This window comes from Bactrocera dorsalis, chromosome 2 (genome assembly GCF_023373825.1).
Source record: "Bactrocera dorsalis isolate Fly_Bdor chromosome 2, ASM2337382v1, whole genome shotgun sequence".
NCBI classification, from domain to species: Eukaryota; Metazoa; Arthropoda; class Insecta; order Diptera; family Tephritidae; genus Bactrocera; species Bactrocera dorsalis.
In genome coordinates this window covers 7,355,577-7,368,784 of record NC_064304.1, presented here as the reverse complement: position 1 = coordinate 7,368,784, position 13,208 = coordinate 7,355,577, and the positions used below count along the sequence as shown (strand labels likewise).

Below are 13,208 nucleotides of genomic sequence, written 5' to 3'. Positions count from 1 at the left end.
ATGTTTTGCTTGCTGCAATAGGAACTTAATGATTCCATTCATACTTTCATATTTTTTCGCTTTATTGAAGTTTTTCTGCTGCATTTTCAGAGCCGTTGCCAAGCATATACATACATACATACATATGTACATAAATGGAAGTGTAAATGGAAGTCTAGTAACCTAAATGTAGGTATACCCTGCAGGAAAAGGCACTATTTCCGCTCCGACACAATTCTCACGCTCATAGCAGCAATTTAATTATTTTTTCTAACGGTACATTTACGTCTTTGGCGTTTGAGGTTCGTACGAGCAGCGAAAGCGTGTGCTTTTAATTAACTTTTACCTCAACATTGTCGAGTTTGGAGTGGAACTAGTTGATATTTAATTATTAGCGGACTAGTTATCAACTAGTCTTAAATGGACTGGTCCGTTTTTTACTTTAGAAGCAATACTTTTCAAATAGAAACATGTTTCACTCACATGCATTATTATTATATACTATTAATAATTATCTAATCATTAGACTAGTTAACAACTAGTCTTAAATGGACTAGTCTGTTTTCCACTGTTGAAGCAATACTTTTCGTATAGAAACTTATTCTACTCACATGCATAATTATTATCTATGTACATGCATATGGAAATCAGCAATTTGTTCGCGCGCCAAGCCATATCGCAGTCAGCTTGACAACGAGTTCAGTTCAGTGAGCAATACGCTGGGCGAGTGCAACATCATTTAAATGATGTGAACAGCGTGAAGGAAGACAGCATTTAAATATGGAAAACAGCATGAAATACTTAATTCTCACAACAGTTAGAAAGCACTCAAATGCTGAAATGCCAAGCGAATTCGTTTCATTTCGGTAAAGTAGGTACTTACCTACAGTGATAGATTGGTAAAAAATATTTTTGAATTTTTTGTTTTGTAAACCTATTATTTACTGTTATTGGTATATGTATATCGTCACCTAAAATGGAAAATAACGTAACATCACTTTATAAGGTTACAGGCGAAGGAAAAACGACATAATAGAAACCACTCATATTGAAAAAAAATTTGAGTTTCGGTTATAAAATGGTTAAATATTGGTTATATCTGACAAATATTTTGGTTATAAAATGGTTATATATTGGTTATAAAATGGTTATAAATTGGTTATATATTGGTTATGTATTGGTTATTATAGGCTATGTCTGACAGCGGGAGCAGAGAGCGCTTAGAATGTGGTGTTAAAATTTTCATTGTAATTTTGTTTACGTTCTCTTAATGGCATTCTGTTAATATATTAAAAAAATATATATCAACTCGTAAACTAAAAAAATATATTGACAGCGCAAACTCCATTTTACGAAAGAACACAACGAAAAAAAAAATAACCTAAAACTTTGAGAAATACAAAACAATTAATTTGCTCACGCAGTGGCTGAATTTCTTCAAATCCATTTAACTTCCTTGCTTGCTATCGCGTACATTTGTTACACGGTGTATTTATAACCAACCACGGCCACTTAATCATCATCAAGCTCACCATCATTACGGTGCACATTATTACCGACCTCTACGTTATCGTTCCAATCACCATGACCAACACCAAAATCGTTGTTGTCAGCCCGCAATGTCACGATAAACGCAAGCCAAGCGGCGCACGAACGCGTCAGCGGGCGGCGAAAACGGAAAAGTGGGTGCGCGACTGACATGTCGGAAAGTACCGAAACTAGGTCAACAAAAAAGAATGTTAAAGGATTTTCTATGCTACCACATTTTGTACACTCTCTCACTGCAGCAATCATCGTAAAACGTTGAACGTTGTGCTCTGTGTCGGCTACATACACTCTTGTGCTCGCTTGTGTTTTCTCACCCTTTGAACTATTGTTTGTATTCTGCCTCATTATACCGTTGGACATATGTATGTAGGCATGTTGATGCTGTTGTTTTTATTACTTTTCGCTTATATCAACTTGTTTGCATTTATATACTTTAATGCACATAAATACATATGTATGTATATAGCAGCGCGGCGCATTGCCCGGCTGATGCGAGTGGTGGGTGGCAGCGTCGGCAACCTTGTCGTGGTTGACGCTGTGAAGAAATCGATTCGGCGCAAATATTTGTACTTTGTGTAATATTGCTGTCGTTGGTTGTTGTGGTTTTTGTGTTCTCCATTTGACATCAACAACATGCAGTTTTCATTCCGCTTTAACGGTTTCTTTTATCACCTGAAATGCGTCCATTGCGTCGTTACGTCCGTTGGTTGTTCCCTTCATGTTTTATCAAAGATTTTGTCAACTGAAGATACTCGTTTGGCTCTCGAGCTCGTATTGTTATCTCTATATTTCATCGCTTCCTTTGAATGTGTTTCGTGTCATCTAATTCGTGAGTTGGATTGTCTCGATCAACAAGTACTTATTGCGATAAAATTTGTGTTGGTTCGCGTTGTTTAATCCGTACACAATATTTATGTTGGCACAACAACATGTCGCATGTCAATACAATTTGTTGTTATTTCTTTATTAAACAATTATTAGTCATAAGTTCATCCTGGGTTTATATGGCAGTGATTGTCTTTAAAAGAAAGTTGTCAGACAATCTTTTGTCAACTCATTTCCTTCGCAGTATAAAAAACTTCAAAATTGTCGGAGCATATCTGTTCGATCGGTAAGCGGCTGCTACCTGTAGCCATCTCCAAGAGTCAGTCAAGTTTGCTTGATAATAACCATTCATAAGCCTCTCCTGAGGCGAACAAAATCATATCATAGTCATAGAATGGAACAGGTAATAATCACTTTGAGGCAGCTCCCGACCGTGTAAGCGGTTATAGCCGAGTTTACAACAGTCAGTCGTTCTTTCTTTTCGCTGTTTGGCGCTAATTTGAGATTCTGATTGTAGCCAGGTCCTTCTCCACCTGCTATTTCCAACGGAGTGGAGGTCTTCCTCTTCCTCTGCTTCCCCCGGCGGGTACTGCGTCGAATACTTTCAAAGCTAGAGTGTTTTCATCTATTCGGACGACATGGTCTAGTCAGAGTAGCCGTTGTCTCTAAATTCGCTGAACTATATCAGCGTCGATCAGAGCTCATCATTTCTTCGACTGCGGTATTCGTCGTTGCCAATGCGCAAAAGACCATAGATTTTCTGCAAAACCTTTTCTCGAAAACTTTTAACGTCGACTTATCTGACGTTGCTATCGTCCATACCTCTGCACCATATAGCAAGACAGCAATAATGAGGGACTTAAAGGTTTGAGTATTTTTTCGTCGAGAGCGGTCTTTACTTCTCAATTGCCTACTCAGACCGAAGTAGCACCTGTTGGCAAAAGTTATTCTGCGTTCGATTTCGAGGCTCAAGTTCGTCTCCTATTGGCCAGATCTGGCCTTTTCTGAGCGACTGCTTTCTTTGGACGGTCTAAATGTTGTCGGTGCAGATCCGTATAAAGAGTTTGGCCGTAGGAAACCAATTCATTATAAATGATTCCCCGCCAATCATACCAAACAGATAGCGAAACTTTCCTGTCGCCGGCTCACCTCGATTTGAACGTTTGCTGACGCTTCTTTTCATCACCGCTAACAATCCGCTTCAGAACTGGATCGATCTTCTTTCGATTCAGCTGCGATTCGCGGATGGTAATTGGAAATGAAAGGTTTTTTTCAATAACTCGTGTAGCACCCGTACATAGAACTTACCAGATGGACGAACTCGAAGACTTCCGTTCTTTCATATTAAAATTACTGGGATGGAATAGAAGAAACCAAAATATAGACGTTATTCACATTTTCCGCCGCCAAAGCCTGATTATTGGATGCTGTCAAAATTGTGTAAAAATCGATAAATATTTACCATATTATCGGAACTTTGTTGTGATTTTCCCCCTTACATAATCTAGTTATGTGCTTACATATTTACATACATATTTATCAATATCTTTGTATGTCCACATGACATGGTGTTTGGTCACATTATTACCATCGTTTCTTGTACACACAAGCACTTCTAAATGCGTTGGTATAAAAATAGAAATTTTCGGCAGCGATACTGAATTTAGCAAAATTATTCAGTGAGGTAAGCTAAATGGTTTACATCCGCGTGCATGTGTCCTTTGTGGGCTACATAGCATAGACATGTGCGGAAATATTAAAGTGGGAACCAAATACCAAATAAAAAAGTCAATCCTTAGCTTAAAGTGTATGAGAATTAAAGAAGAAGACATGCCTTTACAAAATTAAATATTTAATAATACTATAATTTCATTGAATTATATAAAATTATCAATTAATTTTGATTATTAATGTTTATCATTTTCTTTTCTGTCTTTTACAGATATTCCAGACATTCCTGATGACATTAAACACCTACAAAACCTGCAAGTTGCTGATTTCAGCTCAAATCCGATTCCAAAACTACCAGCAGGGTTTTCTCAACTCAAAAATTTAACAGTTTTAGGCTTAAATGATATGTCACTTACCACATTACCAGTTGATTTCGGAAGGTAAGATTTCTTTAAATGTTCAAGCTCATTAAAGTTGTTATTTTGTCTCTCCAAATAATATATTAAATTAAACACAAAGTTGATTGTTATCGATAACCATTGACGGGTATTGATACTAATTGACATTGACATAGTAATCGAGTACTTCATCGATTTGAAGATATATTTCGATTACTATACTGACATGTATTTTTGATTACTATAAACAAAATTGTAAACATGAAACATTATTAACCGTTAGATAAGATTAAACTTCAGATTTATTGAACACTTAAGTAATAAAACGGAATACTCAAATTATAATAGCACAGTTTTCGACTGTAAATTATGATTATTTTTTTGTTCGAATTTCGATTACACCTTGATTGTAATTCTCATTTATATTTCTGTTTCAATTCCAGCTTAACACAATTGGAATCATTGGAGCTGCGCGAGAATCTATTAAAACATCTGCCTGAATCGATACGACAACTGACGAAGCTTAAAAGATTAGATTTGGGCGACAATGAAATTGAAGAACTGCCACCTTATTTGGGCTACTTGCCCGGTCTGCACGAGCTCTGGCTCGATCACAATCAGTTAGAGAGGCTGCCACCTGAAATTGGGCTACTAACCAATTTGACATATCTTGACGTTTCCGAAAACAGGTAAGTTTCGTTCATTGATTGCTGGATTGTTTGAACTTCCTATTCTGTTTGTATATATTTATGTTTGCGTCATTACTTTTGTATAAATATTTTTTAATATTTATAAAACTTTTGTATTTTCTGTTTTGCAGGCTGGAAAAATTACCAAATGAAATCGGTGGTCTCGTGAATTTAACTGATTTAGATCTGGCGCAAAATTTACTTGAGACGCTGCCCGATGGTGTCGCCAAATTAAGTAGACTGACAATTCTAAAACTAGATCAGAATCGTCTACAGAAGCTGAATCCAACTATAGGATGGTAAGTACACTCAAAAAATACGTATATTTGTCATATTTGTGGACCGTCGTCGTGCGTTCGCTTTTTATTATTTATTAACGGTGTCGCCGCGGAGTTTTATGGATCTATGGCTCGCCATTAAACTATTCAAATCTATCACCTATTAAATGTTGAATCTAGTTTATGATTTCTTCTTCTTCTTTATTGACGTAGAAGCCGCTTACGAGGTTCTAGCTCCCTTGGTTTTTTATCCGAGGCTGTTTTCTACATTACATTGGGGGTGTTTTTTACGGCGGGTCCCGAACCCAACGCACAACTCTGGGAAGAGATGTTTCGTCTTCTCACTTTTGCTCGCCTTCAAACGGGTGTTTTTTGGCTATCTAGAGGATACTTGGTTTAAGACCGGAGTCGTGAGCTTGCTTGCGTTTCGGGCCACTCCTAAGTGAATAGCGCTCAGAGAACTTTTCTCGCTTGCGTGAACTTCTACACATGACCTAATCCTCCTTTAATAAGTTGACTCCGTCTGTCTATCTGTATATACACTCAATAGTTTCTCAGTTTTCGAGATGTCGATCTGCAATTGTGCACTTGTCCTTTTCTTCCCAAGAAGCTGCACATTTGTCGAAACCAACTATTTCGGACTTTTATACAAACGGATCCATCGAACTCAAGTCCCCGCATGGAAAACTTTTTTATTTGACGACATATCTTCACGAAATTCACCACAGATTATTGTACAGAAAAGTGGTGCAAGAAATTTCTCAAATTGAACTACCACAGCCTATAGCTGTAAACCGATCTATTAAACTCAAGTCCCTGTATAGAAAATTTTTTTGTTTGTCAAAGGATTTCCACGAAATTCGGCAGAGATTATTCTCCAATGTAGCGCTAAAATCTCTGAGAAATTTGTTCAGATCAGACTACTGTAGCATATAGCTGCCATACAAACTGATCGATTCAAATCAAGATAAGCGTGCTTTTATAAATTTTTAGTCTATAAAAGTGCACTCATGGAGGGTATTATAGCGCCGATGCAGTTGAACTTAACTTTTTTTCTTTCTTTTCCCATGAAATGCAAAATTAATCACCGCTGGTTGATTTATGTAAATAAAAATTCAACCAAAAGGCGAATATAATCGAAAGCGATCTTGGCATTATTCAGTATTTGTGTGATTATTATACTACGCAGCCATAAATATTAGGCTTTGCAATTTCAATTTCACCCTTGTTTTGCTAAAATGCAATGTGAATGTACATATGTATAAGTACCCGTATGTAGCTCCTTAGGTACGTCAGTGGCTGACGTCACCTTGATGATTTGCCGTCTGCTGCGGGGTTTCGTGGTTGACTAACCGCACTTGTTGTGATCTATTTCCCGCTATGCATGCACATACATTTCTATACTTACATATATACATTTAAATTTATAACATTACACTATTATTGCACTATTTATAAACCCATCGGCCTTACCTTATCTCTTCCAGTTGTGAAAGCATGCAAGAGCTGATATTGACCGAAAACTTCTTATCAGAGCTACCCGTATCGATTGGGCAAATGACTAAATTGAGCAACCTGAACGTGGATCGCAACGCATTGGAATACCTACCGGCCGAGATAGGGAATTGTGCAAATTTGGGCGTTTTGAGTTTGCGCGATAACAAATTAAAGCGACTGCCGCCAGAGTTGGGCAACTGTACGGTGTTGCATGTGCTGGACGTGTCGGGCAATCAGCTGCAGTACTTGCCATACACTTTGGTTAATTTGCAGCTGAAAGCTGTTTGGTTATCGGAAAATCAGGCACAGCCGCTGCTAACGTTCCAGCCGGACACAGATGAGGCAACAGGTGAACAGGTGAGTGTACCGGCGCGTATGCGCGCTCTAAGCCAAAGTACACAAGCACAGCAGAGTGATGGATAAGTGGCGCTTTTTATACAGATAAATTTATATATACATATGTACGTGATATATGTATATACATATATGTATTTGTGTTTGTTTGTATCTCTACTTGTTAAGCGGTTGGGTTTGTTGTGCAATGGGGGAAGCACGCCGCAGGAAGTGTGCGCTGATTACGTTTTATTTTGTTGCTGCATGCGCGTGCCAAACGTAATTACGTGAAGTAGTTACGCCTTGTCGCTGCCAGCGGCGCTTTCGTTGCAACCTCATTACCCATAGCGTCGGCATACTGCGCACACAAACATACCGACGCTGTGTTTGCATGTAAATATTTCTTAATATTTACACTTTACATATTTTCTGCTTTGTTTTCATTTTTGATTTGGCTTGTGTATTGCGGCTTGGAGTTCTAAATAACCCGTTTTTCGCATTTATAAATGAGTAACTAATAATTGTGTGTTTTGTTTGTTTTCATTTTCGTCTCTTCTACCCCCTTGATTGCTGCTGCTTAGGTTTTGACATGCTTCCTACTGCCACAACAAGAATACCAGCCGATAACGCCAGGTGAGTTTCCAATCGTATTTTATGGTTTGTTTACAAATGGTTATAGTATTAAAATACTTTTACGAAATTATTATTGCTTAAGCGCTTTGGAAAATTTTTGATTATGTGCGCGAAAATTTTTCTTCGAATAAACATATCTTTTTGTCCGGTTGGGGTGGGCTAGTCGCTGTGTGTGATGACGTGAGCTCTCAGCAAATTAGCTATGCTGCTGTGTTAGCGTTTGTTTCGTTCTATTGTCAGCAATGATTGAATCGTACAGGTTTTCGCATTGGCATTTGCCGCCGTCCTGCGCGCGCTTACCGTTATCTATGTTTTAAGGTTTTTGTTTACCGCATTTTTAACCTGTTTTATTGCGTTGTCAAGAATAGGCAACAGTGGTATGGCACTGTTGTTTTTGTACAGGTGTACAAACACACACACGCACACAAACGCGATAACACTACATCGATATCCACCATATCTATGATGATAACACAACCAAGTTAAGCAATCTAATTATTTGCGCCTCACTAAAGATATGAAATAAGCGAAATTTTCGTAAGCACAAACGCACGGAATTATGTACAAACATTGGCATGTTTATTATATAAGTTATTAATATAATTTGTAAAATTACACAAACAAGCAGCGCTTATATTTAGCGGTATTATATAAGATTTTATAAATTTACGGTCGTGTAGCTTTTGGTTTTGGGTATTTTTTTTTTTTGTAATTTGGCGGTCTTAAATGAAATTCATTATATACACGTGGCAACGCCACAACAAAAATTGTATGTACTATAAAGTTGTCTCGTATTATTACTGTAATATTTCCGAATAATTTTTTTTCGAAATTTTTTTTTCAATTGTTCAATTCACAACCTGTCGTAAAGCATCGTAAAATCGTAAAATTATAAATTTTTACACTTGTTTTTTTTCAAAAATTTTGTTTTCCAAAATTTTTGTTTTCCAAAATTTTATTTTCCAAAATTTTTTTTTCAAGATTTGGTTTTTTCAAATTTTGTTTTTTTTTTTTACAAATTTTTTTTTTCAATATTTTTTTCACATTTTTTATTTCCAAAATATTTTTTTTTTTTAATTTTTTTTCCAAAAATTTTTATTATTATTTATTATTAAGTAGCGTCAGTAATGCGGCAATCGTCCTAAAATTTTCAATAAAATTATTCACTTTAAAATATTAAATGGCGACCACTTAACGGCAATAACAACGAAAACATTATTGTGTCTAATTTTATTTAAATAAGAATTTATTAAACTAAAAAAACAAATAAATAAACACATACTTAACATACACTTAAGCCTACTATGTACGCACTTATACTCACACGCACCTATGTTAATTTATTCATTTGTGTTTAAAGACTACCCACCGGGTCTACTCTATAGATCGAGCGAAAAATTCGATTCGTCGGAGTTCCACGTTTACCAACAAAAAGGTTTGCCGCCATGCGATTGCGTAATTTGTTTATTTTTATTTGTTGATCTCTGTTGCTCGAACCTCATAGCCTCATAATATCAATTAAAATTTGAACAATTGTGAAGTTGTATTTCAATTAACCGCATTTGCATTATAAAGTTGAACTTATAATATGTATAGATGCGTATAAATATACATATATACATACCTATAAATACATTGAATGTTTGAGTAATGCTTCCTTATAAATTTACATGCATATACATATGTATATGTATGTATATGTATATATGTATGCAAAGTATGTGCATAATAATTCATGAAAGTAGTATTAATGCATAGCCGAACCTTTAACTAAAATACTAGCCGAATTCCAAAGCAGTTATTATAAAAGTTACTAAAAATTATTATATACTAGTACAATAAATAGTAGAAAGAAAGATTAAACAATGTTTTCTTGATTGAGAAAAAAATTTCTGTGATGCCACAAGATCTAATAACAATTAAATGCTAATGAAAATCCAAAAAAAAAAATATTTTTAATGCTTATGCTTTTATTTTGTTTTGCATTGACTTTTTATTTATAAAATTATTTATAACTTTTAGTATTTGCCTCTTTTTTTTCTAATTTTTATTTTGTTTCGCACGCAATACACTTTATTTTTTAAATTTAAGATTCCTAATCTAGTATTCATATAACTTATCGGGCTGAAGCATCTGAAAATAGTAAACAAGTAAAAAAAAGTATTAAAATTATTAAAAAAAACATATTTTTAAAAAATTATTAAATTATTCTAGTATTATGAAACCTATTGCAAAAGGCACAGAGTATAACAAAAATGAAATCAATAAATTTGGTACCCTCAGAGATCAGGAAGAGAAAAGTATGGAGAATTGTTAAATTTTTAGAGGTTAAAAATAGTTTATCAGAATTTCCGACAAAACTACGAGTTCTATGAGAAAAAGTTACAGAAAAAAGTTGTACGTAATAAAAAGATCTACAACTTTTGTATTAAACATCTTTTCACATAACCTCAAAATTCATGTGAAAAATGCAAATAACCAAGTTTTTGGTTTTTTAACCTATCCTCAAAATTCGTGTGGAAAATTGAAATAACCAAGTTTTTTTTTTTATTTTTAATCACAACTTTTTTTGGGGGTTTTTATTTTTAACCATAACTTCGCCATTAAATTTTTTCATATTTTTATAGTTATTCTTAAAAACCACTAACAAAAAAGTACGGAACGATGATTCCACCAGACCGAAAACCACACCAAACTACCAATTTTCTATTGACAGTAACGATGTCACCTCTGCCTTCTTTCGAAAAAAGGTGATTATTAGGTGAATGTAACGGTTGCTCACGAATAATTTGTAGACTTTTTTCGCACCAGAATTGAAAGTTTTGTTCATTTACCGCATCACTCAGTTGAAAGTGAGCTTCATCGGAGAAGATTCTTATAAAAATCGGTATCGTTTTCAAGTTGTTCCGAGGCACAATCAGCAAAATCACGACTTTTACGGTGGTCAAATAGCTTCAGTTCTTAAGTGGGAACAATTTTATAGAATTCTATACTGACGCAAGCCCGAATCCTTTCTCAAAATCCGCCAGAGCTTGAGAACGTCTTGGAATCGACAAATTGCGGTCTTCAGCAACACTTGTCTTAACGGCAGCAACATTTTCATTACTTCGAGCGGTTATTTTGTCTTATTGGTTCTTAAACATTATGTAAAGAAAATGTACGCTCGAAATTTTCAACACTTCGACGAATGGCAAGAGCATAGGAAAGGTTGCATTTGGAGAACGATTAATTTGCACATGTTTGATCATGACATATTAAAAATGGCCGAAACGACACTTAGAAATCATATCATTCCTATTGGAAAATCCAGTATAAATGGTCAGCATGTCGAGTTTAGTTGGTTAAGCCATATCATTCTAAGGGCCCGTCCGTTTTGCTGAATATATTAGCGACCAAGTCCTTCAGTTTTTAAGATATCGATCTGATTGAAGTGACTGATTGTCGCTTGTTCTGTTCAAACCCAAGAAACTGACCAGTTGTTGGAATCGCCGATATCGAACCACTATAACATAAAGCTGATATACTGAACGATCAAAATCAAGCTCTTATATGGTAATCTTGTTTATTCGTGAAGGGTATTATAGCTACAGTTCAACCGAAGTTAACATTTTTCTTGTTTTGGTTGCAAAAACTATCGACCCTGCTTAATTAGTGTTAATTTTCTATTTTTTTGGGAATTTTAATTTGGCAAATTAAATTTTAAATGCATTTATGGCAATTAGTAGACACACGAATGAATAGTTCAATCATTAAATCATAATTTTTTTTTTCCTATTTCGAGGTCAAAAATTAACAGTTTTAGGCATTTTTCGATATGCATATATAAAAAATAATTCATTAAAATACAGTTATTATTAAGGTTGGTCCATTTTCATACATATGTGTGCTGGTAAATAAATATGGTACATACCTATCTATTCGTTTGACCATCAAATTAGCAGCTGAGCAATATCATTGGGAAGTGATAGTTGTAGACAGTCTCTCAACATTCACTGCACACACATTATTCCAACTTATTTGATCAAAATTTACTCATATTTATTGAGTATAGTAGACTTCGTGGAGCTGTGTGCAAGCTTGAATCACTCGTGTACATGGGTTAATTATTTTTTTTATACAATTAATTCACCTATTTGACCTACATATTGAAACGTACTACAAATTTAGATATGTAAATATGTTTATTTAATTGTAAATATATACAATGTACCGGAAATGGGTTCTTACTGGTCTTCTTATACGTTATTTTGCATACTCGCGCCATAAGCTAATTTGAATTCTCGCTCTGTGCTATGCCTTATAAGGACTCTACAACTATAATTTATAAAAAATATCTATGAAAGTATACATTTATGTTATTAACAGAGCTACCACAGTTATTTATGATAATGCCGTGCCAATTAACCGGCTGCGTAATGATTTGCCGCTTGACTCTTTTACTCTGTGGATCTAGTGACCATAAATGTGCCACAGACTTTACTTTTAGAACTAACAGCTGATCAATACGAGCGCTGCTTAGACTACCGAACGCGCTTTATATAGGGTGATTTTTTAAGAGCTTGATAACTTTTTTTTAAAAAAAAAAACGCATAAAATTTGCAAAATCTCATCGGTTCTTTATTTGAAACGTTAGATTGGTTCATGACATTTACTTTTTGAAGATAATTTCATTTAAATGTTGACCGCGGCTGCGTCTTAGGTGGTCCATTCGGAAAGTCCAATTTTGGGCAACTTTTTCGAGCATTTCGGCCGGAATAGCCCGAATTTCTTCGGAAATGTTGTCTTCCAAAGCTGGAATAGTTGCTGGCTTATTTCTGTAGACTTTAGACTTGACGTAGCCCCACAAAAATAGTCTAAAGGCGTTAAATCGCATGATCTTGGTGGCCAACTTACGGGTCCATTTCTTGAGATGAATTGTTGTCCGAAGTTTTCCCTCAAAATGGCCATAGAATCGCGAGCTGTGTGGCATGTAGCGCCATCTTGTTGAAACCACATGTCAACCAAGTTCAGTTCTTCCATTTTTGGCAACAAAAAGTTTGTTAGCATCGAACGATAGCGATCGCCATTCACCGTAACGTTGCGTCCAACAGCATCTTTGAAAAAATACGGTCCAATGATTCCACCAGCGTACAAACCACACCAAACAGTGCATTTTTCGGGATGCATGGGCAGTTCTTGAACGGCTTCTGGTTGCTCTTCACCCCAAATGCGGCAATTTTGCTTATTTACGTAGCCATTCAACCAGAAATGAGCCTCATCGCTGAACAAAATTTGTCGATAAAACACATTTCGAACCGAACACTGATTTTGGTAATAAAATTCAATGATTTGCAAGCGTTGCTCGTTAGTAAGTCTAT

The 13,208-nt window shown here is 35.4% G+C and overlaps 1 protein-coding gene across 21 annotated transcripts in view; it reads left to right on the top strand.

Annotated features, from left to right (window-relative positions):
* LOC105222614 (protein lap4) overlaps window positions 1-13,208 on the top strand; it is a 157,062-nt gene that overhangs the window by 38,227 nt on the left and 105,627 nt on the right. For 18 of the 21 annotated variants that reach the window (XM_049448487.1, XM_049448483.1, XM_049448498.1 and 15 more), the window contains exons 4-9: window positions 4,295-4,463; window positions 4,865-5,110; window positions 5,242-5,409; window positions 6,876-7,242; window positions 7,800-7,851; window positions 9,212-9,286. In XM_049448487.1, the coding sequence (XP_049304444.1) occupies window positions 4,295-4,463; window positions 4,865-5,110; window positions 5,242-5,409; window positions 6,876-7,242; window positions 7,800-7,851; window positions 9,212-9,286 (1,077 nt within the window). The remainder of the gene's footprint in view (window positions 1-4,294; window positions 4,464-4,864; window positions 5,111-5,241; window positions 5,410-6,875; window positions 7,243-7,799; window positions 7,852-9,211; window positions 9,287-13,208) is intronic. The other 3 variants (XM_049448493.1, XM_049448495.1, XM_049448494.1) reach the window with 1 other exon arrangement.